Genomic DNA, 12,471 nt, shown 5'->3' on the forward strand with positions numbered 1-12,471 from the left:
ATACTGACCAAACTCCCTGTAATTATCTACTGGAAAGTGACGTTTGGGTGATGAGGGTACATGCATTTGCCCTGCGAACACACTTGGAGACAACAAGGAGGCCAGCCTATCTGCATGGCTAACAACAAGATTTGGGCAGGATTATTTCTGCGGTATATGGGGGGATGCAGACTGTGTGTGCTGCGTACAGCAGCCGGCCCGGCATGCCTTTGGGGTATCTCTCTGCCCTGGATTGTGGGTGAACTATTTAGCAACAACCGTAGGCATTTAGCCTTGGTGTTAATGAGGCTCTCCAGTGGGAAAAGGAGAAGGCACAGTGTTTGTAAGAGCTCTGCTGCTCTCTTTACATCCTTTCTGCTTGAGAGTGCCAGTGGGCTTTTCCTCCCACCCCAACAAAAAGGAGAGTGCATGACCCACGTTGTTGTGTACGTCTGAGTTAATTCTGTGTCTTTAGTTCTTGTTTTTTGCACCTATGCAGCCTTATCTAACAGTCAAGGAGACTTTATATTAAATGGAGACTTTGTCGTCAGTATGTTTAAAAGGGAAATCAAAGTTGGGAATGCTGTGATCGAATACAGCGGATCGGATAATACTATTGAAAGGATTAATTCTACAGATCGGATTGAGCAAGAAATAACGCTTCAGGTGAAGTATATGTTGTGCGTGTGGAAAAGTCTGCCCAGCATCACTGCACTGAAAACAGCGGGCAGCAAAGTCTGTTAGTTGACTCTGCTTCATCTTTTTTCCCCCTCAGGTTTTATCAGTGGGCAATTTGTACAATCCCGACGTTCGTTACACGTTTAATATCCCCATTGAGGACAAACCTCAGCAGTTTTACTGGAACGCGTATGGCCCGTGGCAACCCTGCAGTAAGCTCTGCCAAGGTGGGTGCTTGGGAAGGCTTTAAAGAAGACAGAGTTTTCTCCTGGATTCACCTGCGGTCTGGGCAGTGCTGTTAAATCCTTCTCCATTTGCTTTCTTTGAGATTCTCCCATTATGGGCGTGCTTGTTTCCCCAGGCTGTAGGGTAGGTGTTAAAGCAGGAGGCACAGCACTGCTCTGCTCAGTGCACAGCCCCTTCGAGCCAGGGCAGCCTTGCAGCCTGGTTTGCAGGTGAGAAAACTCAAGTGCAGAAGAGGTTACGTGGCATTTCCTAAGGCTGCAGAAGGCATCGGTGTCTGTTTTGGGGTTCCCACCGGGCAGTGCTGACCCTGCTGGAGGTGCAGAGCCTGTCCTTGCAGGCGTGCTGCAGCTCTGCCTGTGTCTATCCCTGAGTTAAACCCCTTCTGCTCTTCTTAGAGAGTCTTAACCCCCTCCCTGGTACTGAAAGAGATTTAAAGCATAATTAAATGGCTCTTAATTGCTACTATAAAAGAAGTAAGAGAAATAACTGATTTGATCACTTTCCTGTATGACTTAAACAATATGTGGGGTTTTTTTTTCTGTGTAGGAGAACGAAAAAGGAAACCCGTGTGTACAAGAGAGTCGGATCAGCTCACGGTGTCAGACCAGCGATGTGATCGACTTCCCCAGCCTGACCCCATCACCGAGCCCTGTGGCACAGAATGTGAATTAAGGTGCACTCTACTCAGCCGTGTGTATACATTACATCGTATATTTATTGTTTACTCCTCTTTCCTTTCACCTCTCACCATAATTCCTTTTTTCACCAGCCTGTATTAGATTTTAAAAAAAGAAAAAGATTAGCGGTTGCCTCTTTGTCAATGAAGAGGGATCAACATCTACCAGCTATGTTTTGAGAGGCACTTTTCTACATTATCACATTTCTCTTGCTGGATTAAATCAGTGCTAACTAGTAAAAAAAAAATTGAAAAATCTTCCTGTGCAATACAGTGCCTGAAATTTACATCTGCCTGGATCAGAAATGTTCAGCACCATCCTACAAACAGCCTGCATAGAGGGGAGAAAGCATATGCTCAAAGCAAAGAGTAACTAAGACTCGGATTTATCATCATTTGCTTAAAGCGAAGAATGGGCCTAAGTGTCGAGCGGGTTTGGGGCTGTCCCCAGACGACTCCTGGTGAGCTGGAATTGATGGAGCATGCCTAAATCATCGCAACTCATTTTGCTTTAAAAAGCAATCTGTTTTTCTTTCTGGAACTGAAGTATGGTGGCATTAAAGGGCTGCGGGTGAAGCAATTCAGATGGCTGTGTTTCCCAAGGGGTTTCTCCGCCTGTGTTAAACCCGGGTCTCTATAGGGGCTCTATAGGGGCTGTAGGTCGGGTTGTCGCGGTAACAGCTGTTGCCATTGCAACAGGTTGGAAACTTGAGAAGGGCAAACGCAGGAGTTTGAAAAGCAGGCGTGGATGTGAGGGCTCTCGCCATTCAGGAGCTATTGACTCCAAAGCCCCTTGATCTTATTCTTCTCCTGGCTCTGCTGTCGTTTGTTCTCTGGGCTTAGGAGTGCCTTAGTGCACTCCCCACACAGGCGCTGGCAGAAGCCCGGGGTCCCCAGGAACCACAGGGATATCACTGCCTCCTGCCCCAGGAACCATCCCTGCCAGGCACAGGGAAAACCAGCTCCTGTTGGATCCAGGGTCTCCGACATCTCCCCGAGTCAGGCTCCGTGTCCAGCATCTCTTGCTGGAGCTGGGGCTGATGTAACATGGAGATGTATCCCCTGGTAATATGGGGACATTTCCCCTGGTGGGTCCTCAAGGGCCACTTGCTGACCATCCCAGGAAGGAGGCACCAGGGTGGGAACCTGTCTGTTGAGAGGGAACACCCCTAATCCCTGCTGACACCTCTGGGGCTCATATGTCTTGAAGGAAGTAATTCGCTCGCATTTTAGAGAGCTGAAACTGTTTTGCAGGCATCCTGCCACCTTGTCACACCTTTCCAGCCTGCACGGATCATTTGCTGACACTGTATTTTTCAGCTTTTCATTTTTAGTGGCACTCCTGCAAGGGAACGTGGGGTGGAAAGCCTTCCAAGCACTTCTTGCTTGGCCACAGATGGTCCCCGTCGCCTCACAGGGTCCTGCGGGTCCCAGCGTGGCTTTGTTGCCCGTGAGAGGGACCTGGTGACAACTCCTTCCCTCCAAGGAGCAATGCCAGCATTAATTACTTCATCTTTTTGAAAACCACAAAGTGTTGGGAACTACTGTAAAGATCCAAAACTTCCAGTTCAAGACCATATATTCCTCATTTATGTCAGACGCCCCCGAGCACATTACCTGCAGAGCCCCACAGCTCCTTCTGCCTCTTCTGATCCTCTCCACGGCGGGTGCCTTCACGTGGGCTGGTGGGTTTTTGCTGCACCAGGGCTGACGTTTGCTCTCCTCGGCTCAGGTGGCACATCGCAAGGAAGAGCGAGTGCACAGCCCAGTGTGGGCTGGGGTACCGCACCCTGGAGATCTACTGCTCCAAGTACAGCAGGCTGGAGGGGAAGATAGAGAAGGTGGACGACCGCTTCTGCAGCAGCCAGCCCAAGCCGAGCACCAGGGAGAAGTGCACTGGAGACTGCAATGTGGGAGGGTGGCGGTACTCGGCCTGGACCGAGGTAAGGGATGCTCAGCGGTACAGCAGATGCTGTCTCCTCCTCGCATGGGGCTGTTGGGCTGTTTAGGATGCATGCAGTATATGAAAGTTGGCCATAGTGGTTCTGCTTCTATTGTTTTTTCTGGAGGACATCATAGTCCGGATCAGCCTGGTACTCCTCATTTCCCACTGCAGTGAATTTACTCTTTTAAGTATCTCAAGGTTTGTCTTCGTTAGGCTGAGCTGTGCTGGCTGTCTTTTCCCATCAAAGCCAGCCCTGCTGCTGGGACCATCAGCAGAGGACTTTCAAAATTTGTTTCCTTTACACTTCGTAGTGAACAAGAATATTCCTGAATGCAGACCCAGCACCAAGAGAATGACAAGCCTGGGGCTTTCCAGGGAGGGGACAGTGAAGCTGAGCTGGCTGGTTAGGGAGAATTAATCTCTCATTAATCATTCTCATTTTGAGAACAAGCACGAGCCATTTGGGAGAACTGAAAGGCAACACTTGTAAAAGTCATAATGGAGTTATAACCTGAAATGAATTTGTGAAACTCGTTGCCATGAGATTTTATTAAGCTTAGCAAGACTGGATTTTTAAAGGAATATATAAAGTAACGGCCTGTTACTTAAAGTACAAATTGTTCTTCCGGAGGTTTTCTGCAGTCTCTTCACAGTCCTGACTGCTAAGAGAGAGAAGGCAAAGAATGGGCTCTCAGCCTGTAATAGGGTGGCAGAAAGTATTTACTCAGCGTCTGTCCTTCCCAGTGCTCCAAGAGCTGCGGCGGGGGCACGCGGCGGCGGCGAGCCATGTGCGTGAACACCTACAATGACATCCTGGACGACAGCAAGTGCAGCCAGCAGGAGAAGCTGACGGTGCAGCGATGCAGTGACTTCTCGTGCCCCCAGTGGAAAACTGGCGACTGGTCCGAGGTAGGTGCTGGTCACCAGGGTGGGCTCACCCCGAGGGCTGGTGCCTGCAGAGAGATAGCTCTGGCCCTGCTCATCCCTCCTGTTTTGTTCATGCCCCAGGGTTGGTGGCACTGTGCCTCTGCAGAAGGTCTCCCCAAGCCTGTGCACAGGGAAGTTTGGGGCAGGCAGCAAAGCCACTGGTCTTGTCACCACTGGCCAAGTGGCCGATTCCCTCCCTGCAAAACCACAGTGGGCTAATTCCTCTCCAGTCCTGCCATATTTTTTCCCCAGTTTTTCCACAGTTTCCCTCTGTAGCTTTGGGAAGAAATATACCTTCTGCCCTCATTTTCCCTTGAGATTGTCCTCAGGAGCCCTGGCAGCTCTGGCTGTCACTGGAGGGCAGGATTTCACCCTATGAATGTCTTCGTCAGCCCTCTCCCTGCTGGTTTATTGCCTCTTTCTCTGCAGTGTCCTTTGCAATGCGACAGAACTGTATCTTGGTAGGCTTTTCCCTGCAGCAGGACCGAGGATGCCAGAGAAACGTCACCTTTGTGGCCAAATACCTCTCATTTCTGTGAATCATGTTTTTTTAGGAAAGAATGAAAGAAGTTATTGCCCATGGCAAGGGGGTTGGAACTAGATGATCTTTAAGGTCCCCTCCAACCCAAAGCATTCTATGAGTCTATGAAATGACGTGAGAACAGGGATTGTTCTCTGCAAAATGTCAGTCTTCTGGGTCGAGCTGCTGCCAGCTGAAGCCACGCTGGGGTGATGGAAGAGTCACTTGCAGGAGCTGAGACCCTTATTGCACTCCTAGAGCTGAGCAAGTTTTTTCTGTGAGCCTTTGGCACCCTGTTGTGCCCAGTGAAAGCCCCGTCGGGCAGTGCTGTGCCCTACGTCTGACAGCAGCTGGAAGTCAAGAGCCTTTGTGGTCTCCCTTTGCCCATGCCGAGGGGTCCCAGCCTGGCTGTGCTCGCCACGCTTCAGCCTCTGCTCTGGACCAGCTCCTGGGAGCAATCCTGTCTCGTTGCAAAGACACTTGCATGTTTTCCATGGTTTGCCATGGGTCTCCATGTTTATTTTTGAGTGCCGGGGCAGGTGCTGGGCTGGCAGCGCATCCCCGGCACCGCCTGAGCTTGTGCTTTGCTCCCGGCAGTGCCTGGTCACCTGCGGAAAGGGGCACAAACACCGCCAGACCTGGTGCCAGTTTGGAGAAGATCGGTTAAACGACAGGTTTTGTGATCCTGAAACGAAGCCGGAGTCAGTGCAGACATGCCAGCAGCAGGAGTGTGCTTCGTGGCAAGTGGGGCCCTGGGGACAGGTACCGCAGAGCCACCGCGGGGGTCCCAGCCGGGGGGACCTGGGTGCTGCTGACCGAGGCTGGGTGCTGCCCTTTCGTCTGAATTCGGCGGCGTAACTGTGTTAATTCATTTGCACACCAAAGCAGCCCTCTGCTTGCTTAGGTTCAGCGGATGAGCAGCAATAACAGTACCTGCTGTTTGTGCTAAATTTAATCTGTGTCATACTACATTGTCTGTGATTTTCCAAAAAAAAAAAAAAAAAAGTTTCCAAGGTTATGCTCCTAAATCCATATTTAGGCATGTAAATACATGGCCCAATTTTCATAGAAAATCTGCTCCCATTAAATAGCTTTTGTTTCTTTTAATGTTTTCCAGTTTCTGGGTTGGTGAGAGTTATTTGGTTTTATTCTTCTGTTAAAATACAAGTTGCTTATTTCTCCCAGAGTGTTCTGACATCTCCTCTTCCACAAAGCTGTTAGTTCTTGACTTAAAAAAACAGCAACAAACCCAGACCAGTTGTCCCAGTCAGACTTATTTCCCATCAGCAAAATTATTCATTAGCCGCCTGTGCTACCGTGGAGCTGAACAACCAATTTTAAAGAAGCATATGATGCAGGTGCTACCAGCCTATGATTTACTGTGTGCAGCAAAATAAATCATTTAAGTGCTCACACTTTCATTCCCAAGGAAGCAAGTGAAGCATGCGAGGCTCTGGTGGGCCCAGTGAATTAAAACTTCGACCTAATTTAAAGCTGAAATGCATGAAGTGGAGAGAAACCAGAAGGGAAGCTGGGTTTTATTTTTGCTGACCCTGCTATGTGCCTAAACACGGGCTGGGCTGATTAATCCTTTCTAACCAAAGCAGCTCCTCAGACCCAGCAATTTTGTCCCATCTGTCCTCTCCCAGTGCACGATGACCTGTGGCCAAGGCTACCAGATGAGGGCGGTGAAGTGTGTCGTGGGCACCTACATGTCCGTGGTGGATGATAACGAGTGTAACGCTGCAACCAGGCCAACAGATACCCAGGTAAATCCTGCTATCCTGGCTCCATCTTTTGCTAGCATGTGTATGGAGGCATCCAGGCTGCGGCTTTGGGGGATGTCTTGCTGCAGCAAAGGCTTGTCCTGAGCATCAGCCCATGCAGTATGTTGGTCTGCTCTGTGGCTGTTGGAGAGGTGCAGCACAGCGTCTCATTCTAGTAGAGGTGGGATGGAGAAGCTGTGTTTGAGGAGTTCCCATCCAGGCCCTCTCCATGTGGTTAACCTTAGGTTCTGAAACACCAGATTGCCAAAAAGGCAACGGACAGCTCGTTATGAGGGCACCGGGATGGGGCAAAGATTACCTTTGCTAATGGTTTTTATCCGCCGAGCTCTAGTCACAGGGTGGGATGTGCGAGGGGCTGCCCAAATTCAGAGCTAAAGCTGGTCTCCAAGATCTCGTGAGGCAAAGCAGTGGCAGTAGATGAACATGGGAAGGTAACCAGAGAGTAGAATGGTACACCTGCTTTGGCGTGCCTGGGGTCTGGGGTGCCTGGCTGCAGTCTGGGCTCGCTTGGCTGCAGGGTCGTTGCTGTGTGGTGCTAATGACGACCAGGGGCCATCACTTCTTGTCTGCTGACAATATAGTGTATCTGCCAGCTACAAGTCCAGACGCATCCCTCCTGACTGGATAAATTGGGAAATTTTGCACACGCTTTGCAAATTTGCTGAAGAGGCTTTCCATGTTATATTCACTGGTATTTGGAAGCAAATGTGTAAATTCCCATTTCAAGTAGAGGATGTGCCCATGGTATTTGAAGGAGCTGAATAAAGCAGAACGTTACCATCTGTCTGTCATCTCCGAAGTCGTAGTGCTGATGCTCTGCCCGGCTTCAGTCTTGCATGACTTCACAGAGTTTAACTAAGGCCACAACATTTAGGAAAGGGCTGGTTTTCCCATGTATGGAGACCAATTGCACTGCAGTCAAGGGGGTAGCAAACCCACTTGGCATCAGCCATCACTTGGCGTGCATGTCTCCAGCGTGAGTAAAATCACAGCAATGCGGAAATCATTGATGCTATTTGTCAAGAGCCGCTCTCTCTTGCAGTAATGATCGGCATTAATTTCCTTTTTGGCAATGACTACTCGTAGGCTCATGGAGTAAAGTCATGGCTATTCATCATTTCTGTTGCCAGACCTCCCAGGAGGTCCAGGCGGGACCAGAGCCCTCCTGTTAGGCACCATACTAAGACTGAGCAGAATGACATGCCTGTCCACAAAACCTTGCATGCTTAGTGCGTGGTGAAGGTCAGCACATGGATATAGGTGGTTTGGTGGGCTACAGGGAATCAAAGGGCTGCATTTGGCTCAGCAGCATAACCTTTATTGAGTGGGCTGCAGGTCTCACGCTGAAGGAAGGGAGCTTTGAAAGGAGATAAAGTTGCTGCTTTGTGGATGTGCGTTCATACCAGAGCTCTCTTATTGAACTTTCATATTTTGCCTCAAAAACATCTGCTTTTCATGCACAGAGATGGCATATGGTTATGGGGATCCCTATTGTGGAGTTCCAAAGAAATCAAACGTCCACTGCGGTTCTGCATGTGGAGCTCTCAGGGTGTTGATACCAAATTGTGCTGACTCACCAAAAGGATGCAAGGAGAAAGCCTGCCAACACACAAGCATGCAAGTCACAGATTTTCAGGACATTGAGTCTTGTGGATAATTACATCGGAGAGGAGGTGGTTTAACTGAAACATCTGAAAATTCTTATTCCGTCTTTTCTCTCACGTGTTTCATGTACAGGACTGTGAAATAGCAGCATGTCCTCCCCATCCAAACAGTCCCGAAGCCAAGAGATCTATATCGGGCATTCACAGGACACAGTGGAGATTTGGATCCTGGACACCAGTAAGTGTGTGTCGTAATACTTTCGGGACTACTTTACAGTAGACAATGTGATATTTTTAAGTGCATTTGACCAAGTTTTTATTCCAAAGCCAATATATAGCAAAAAACTTTCTAGTGGAATGCTTCTTGCTCTTTCCTAGTGCTCTGCAACGTGTGGGAAGGGTACCCGGATGCGATATGTCAGCTGTCGAGATGACCAGGGCTCGGTGGCCGACGAGTCAGCTTGTTTCCACCTCCCGAAGCCATCAGCCACAGAAATGTGCACCGTGACGCCGTGCGGGCAGTGGAAGGCCTTGGAGTGGAGCTCTGTAAGCATCACACTGGCTCTGGCAGGAGAGTCTCATAGACCTCCTTGCTGGAAACACGCTTCATTAGTCTGTCACGTTTACACTTTTATAAGTGGGGAGATGAAGGTTTTCTGCTGTTTGTTTTTAGCAATAGCTGCCTGTCTGATTTTCAAAGCTGGAAATGTGACTGTGTCTCCTTTTCCCACTGTACCGCAGTGCTCGGTGACTTGCGGTCAAGGTAAGGCAACGCGACAAGTGATCTGCATCAATTACAGTGACCAGCTGGTGGATAGGAGTGAGTGCGATCCAGAAGACCTCCCCGCCACCGAGCAAGACTGCTCCATGTCTCCTTGTCATCCAAACAGCCATGACTACGGCAGGCCCATCCACCCTTTCCTCTATCCGGATCATCGCCTGAAACTGCACCCTGGAGGCAGTCCCAACCGAAACCGTGCACATATACCGGGCGGCAATCAGTGGAGGATTGGCCCCTGGGGTGCTGTAAGTGCCCCGACTTTCTTTCTTGCATTTTTTTGTGTGCTTTTGGTTTTGGGTTTTTTGGGTTTTGGTGTTTTGTTTTGTTTTCCGGGCTAATCAAGGCTTTTCTTAATGTCACCACACAGAGAAGAGGGACCCTTCTCCCCGCTTTCTGCACTCTGCTCACACGACCAAGTGTTGCAGCCAGGGTGCAGGTATCACTTCTCAGCCTCTCGTGCCTTGTATCTCCAAGGCTCTCCAGGCAGAAAGCTGACAGCATCATTTTCCATGATGCAAAGGCCAACCTCTGCTTCTTGGTCGTCTCCCAGAACGTTTACAGCTGTGCAGAGCTGTTGCCAAAGCACAGCAGAGCCTTAATGCCAGCTGTTCCCCCCCCAACCACTTTGCAGCACTTTATCGCACAAGTCCTTAAAGGGACTTAAGCACAAATGGGATGTCAAACACTGTGTTAAATGCAGTGGGGATTATTCACCTGCTTAGAACTAGGCTTGTGTTTATTTTCTTTGCTTAGTCAGCCCTAAGTCATTGCACTGCTATTAGAAATAGCTGGGTTTTGAAGTTAATAACGCCTGTTAGCTGTATTAAATTTCTAGCGGTGCGTTCCCACGGTGCAAGGTGCTGGGAAGGAGCTGGGAATGCAAAATTATTCCTGGACTCAACAAAGCCATGTGTAATTGTGTCTTCCAGTGCTCTAGCACATGTGCAGGGGGGTTCCAGCGACGGGTCGTGGTGTGCCAGGATGAAAACGGATACACCGCAAATAACTGCGATGAGAAAAGCAAACCCATGGAGCAGAGATCGTGCGAATCTGGCCCCTGTCCTCAGTGGGCTTATGGCAACTGGGGAGAGGTGAGTGCCCCATTCATCCTGAGCTCCCTGTGCAGGGGAAAGCTTTCATTAGCGGGTGGCTGAAAAATGGGAGAAGAGAGGGATGTTGCAGTGACATTTATTAGAAAGTCTGGAGCATGAAAGGCAGCCTCTGATAAATGAGGGAACCCTAGCAACTGCTTGGTGGTGTTTTTCTTTCCATTTGTCAAGGGAAAATTTTCTTCCCAGGCAAAAGCAAATTCTACAAAGTTTGAAGGTTTTTTTTCTTTCTTTTTAAGAGAAGTCTAATTTAAGTGAAAGCCTTTTTTCTTAATAAAAACACTGCTCCCTTCTGAAAATCTGTGTGAGACGAGCAATTAGAGACATGAACCTCCAGTGTCACACTGGATCTGGCAGTATCATTGTGGAGCAGCACAAGTGGCTTTGGGAAGAAAGAAGCTGAAGCAGCTGATGCCCCATCTGAGGCTCACACAGCATTTGGGGGGATCTGGCTGAAGTGGGTTGGCTGGTAACAGAAACAACCATCAGGTCTTCAGAGGTGCTCAATGCTTCGAGCAACCGGCCGGCAGTGTTTGTGCTGCCCAGATGGTGATTCCTCTGTCCTCTGCTGACTTCCAGTGCACGAAGCCATGTGGGGCAGGGACGAGAACACGGCTGGTGGTGTGCCAGCGCCCGAACGGAGAAAGGTTTACGGATCTGAGCTGTGAAATCCTTGACAAGCCGCCAGACAGAGAGCAGTGCAATGTGCAGGACTGTCCTAGAGATGCTGCCTGGAGCGCTGGTCCTTGGAGCTCGGTACGACCATAAACTCTTTCTCTTTGTGAACAGTTTTGTGGATATCCTGTAACAACAGATTTAATTTGCTTCAAACCAAGGTGCTAACGCTTCATGTCTTAAAACTGAACTTAAAGAGGATTATTGACCATATATTCAGAGTAACGCCTGTTCAGGAAGGGCTTGCATTAGGGGAGCTCGAGTCCTTTAATTTAAAAGGCACTTTCTGCTAAGTAGCCACCTTTGTCCATTTTATTACACTGTGCGAGCACTGTGCATTATGAGTCTTGGTTCTGACTGAGTTCTTTGCATATGGATTTAAACCTGGCATTTAAGCAGTACATTTCCATTGAAGTTAAATTGTTCTGGTATTTCACGGTAATGCTGCACTGTGCACCTCCTGGTTTACCAGTCGTGTGTTCTCTGCCAAAAGCAAGATGACAGGGGAAAAACGTATACTCAATTGCATCGACTCCCAAGCACGTACAGGTGTGTATAGATGTGTGTACATGTCCCTGCCCACTCCCACACGCAGCTATATAGAAACATGTGTGCATTCACACCCAGGCTCTATTTCTTTTCCCATGTATATATAATATGAATGTGATATACTGTGCAAAGGCACTTGTAAGCAATTCTCATGCATCTCTCTGGTTCTGGAGAGTTATTGTCTGGCCTGATCTCCAGCTGTTGCTCTAGATATCATAAAGTCAGCAAGAGATCAGCAAGGTGGTGGAAGGCTTAAAACCCTGGGAGTTTTCTAATAACAAAACAGTGTTTGGAGCAGAGGTGTCTCACGCTGCTCCTTTTTTGCTGGAGGAGTCTGCTACAGAGATGCTCTTGGGAGGGCAGAGCAGCCCTGAGCCCTGGGATGCTCTTTGGGGTCCCACAACTTTGAAATTCTCCCTGCCCAGAGCAGCACCTTCTGCTCGGCGCGGAGCCCCAGTGCACGAAGGCAAGTACTGCCTGGTGTGCTGGAAACAATGGACCTGCTGGTTTTGGAGTGGCCTTCAAACAAATGTCAACCTTTATTGTGTATTTTGTTATAAAAGCATTTGAAGAAGATTTAAAAAAAAAATTAATCTGACTCAAGAGCACTTTATAGAAAAGAAAAAGAGAAGCCTGTTGGTAATGTATTGGACTTCCTTAATTGTCATGGTTTGAAAAGTCATCTTGCTCAAACGTAACCGCACTCTGGTTTCTGCGGGTGCTTTCAGTGACGCAGATGCCTTCAGTAACGCGCCTCAATTTTTTTACCATACCTCAGTGAGTTATGCACCAGCCGTAAAACTGCTGAACTGGTGTTTATATGGTGCTTCACCAGTCCAAGGGACAGTGAAATTAAATATTTCATTTGAGGTGCTAATGTATCACTTGTACGTTGATATCGTTGGTGCTAACAATGAGCGAGGTGAGCTAAGCAGAGCTCGCAGCCCATGCGGTGGCTTCCCTGCAGAGTTACCAGCTGGGAGCTGCTGCCATCC

General features: G+C 48.8%; 1 protein-coding gene across 1 annotated transcript in view; it reads left to right on the plus strand.

Annotated features, from left to right (window-relative positions):
* ADAMTS9 (ADAM metallopeptidase with thrombospondin type 1 motif, 9) overlaps window positions 1-12,471 on the plus strand; it is a gene marked incomplete at its 5' end in the record, with an annotated part of 81,673 nt that overhangs the window by 34,612 nt on the left and 34,590 nt on the right. The window contains 12 exons of the mRNA XM_010087595.1: window positions 479-645; window positions 755-884; window positions 1,450-1,576; window positions 3,312-3,522; window positions 4,269-4,433; window positions 5,569-5,733; window positions 6,621-6,740; window positions 8,496-8,600; window positions 8,741-8,908; window positions 9,104-9,388; window positions 10,073-10,234; window positions 10,832-11,008. Coding sequence (XP_010085897.1) covers window positions 479-645; window positions 755-884; window positions 1,450-1,576; window positions 3,312-3,522; window positions 4,269-4,433; window positions 5,569-5,733; window positions 6,621-6,740; window positions 8,496-8,600; window positions 8,741-8,908; window positions 9,104-9,388; window positions 10,073-10,234; window positions 10,832-11,008 — 1,982 coding nt within the window. The remainder of the gene's footprint in view (window positions 1-478; window positions 646-754; window positions 885-1,449; window positions 1,577-3,311; window positions 3,523-4,268; window positions 4,434-5,568; window positions 5,734-6,620; window positions 6,741-8,495; window positions 8,601-8,740; window positions 8,909-9,103; window positions 9,389-10,072; window positions 10,235-10,831; window positions 11,009-12,471) is intronic.

Source organism: Pterocles gutturalis, unplaced genomic scaffold (assembly GCF_000699245.1).
Source record: "Pterocles gutturalis isolate BGI_N339 unplaced genomic scaffold, ASM69924v1 scaffold19701, whole genome shotgun sequence".
NCBI classification, from domain to species: Eukaryota; Metazoa; Chordata; class Aves; order Pterocliformes; family Pteroclidae; genus Pterocles; species Pterocles gutturalis.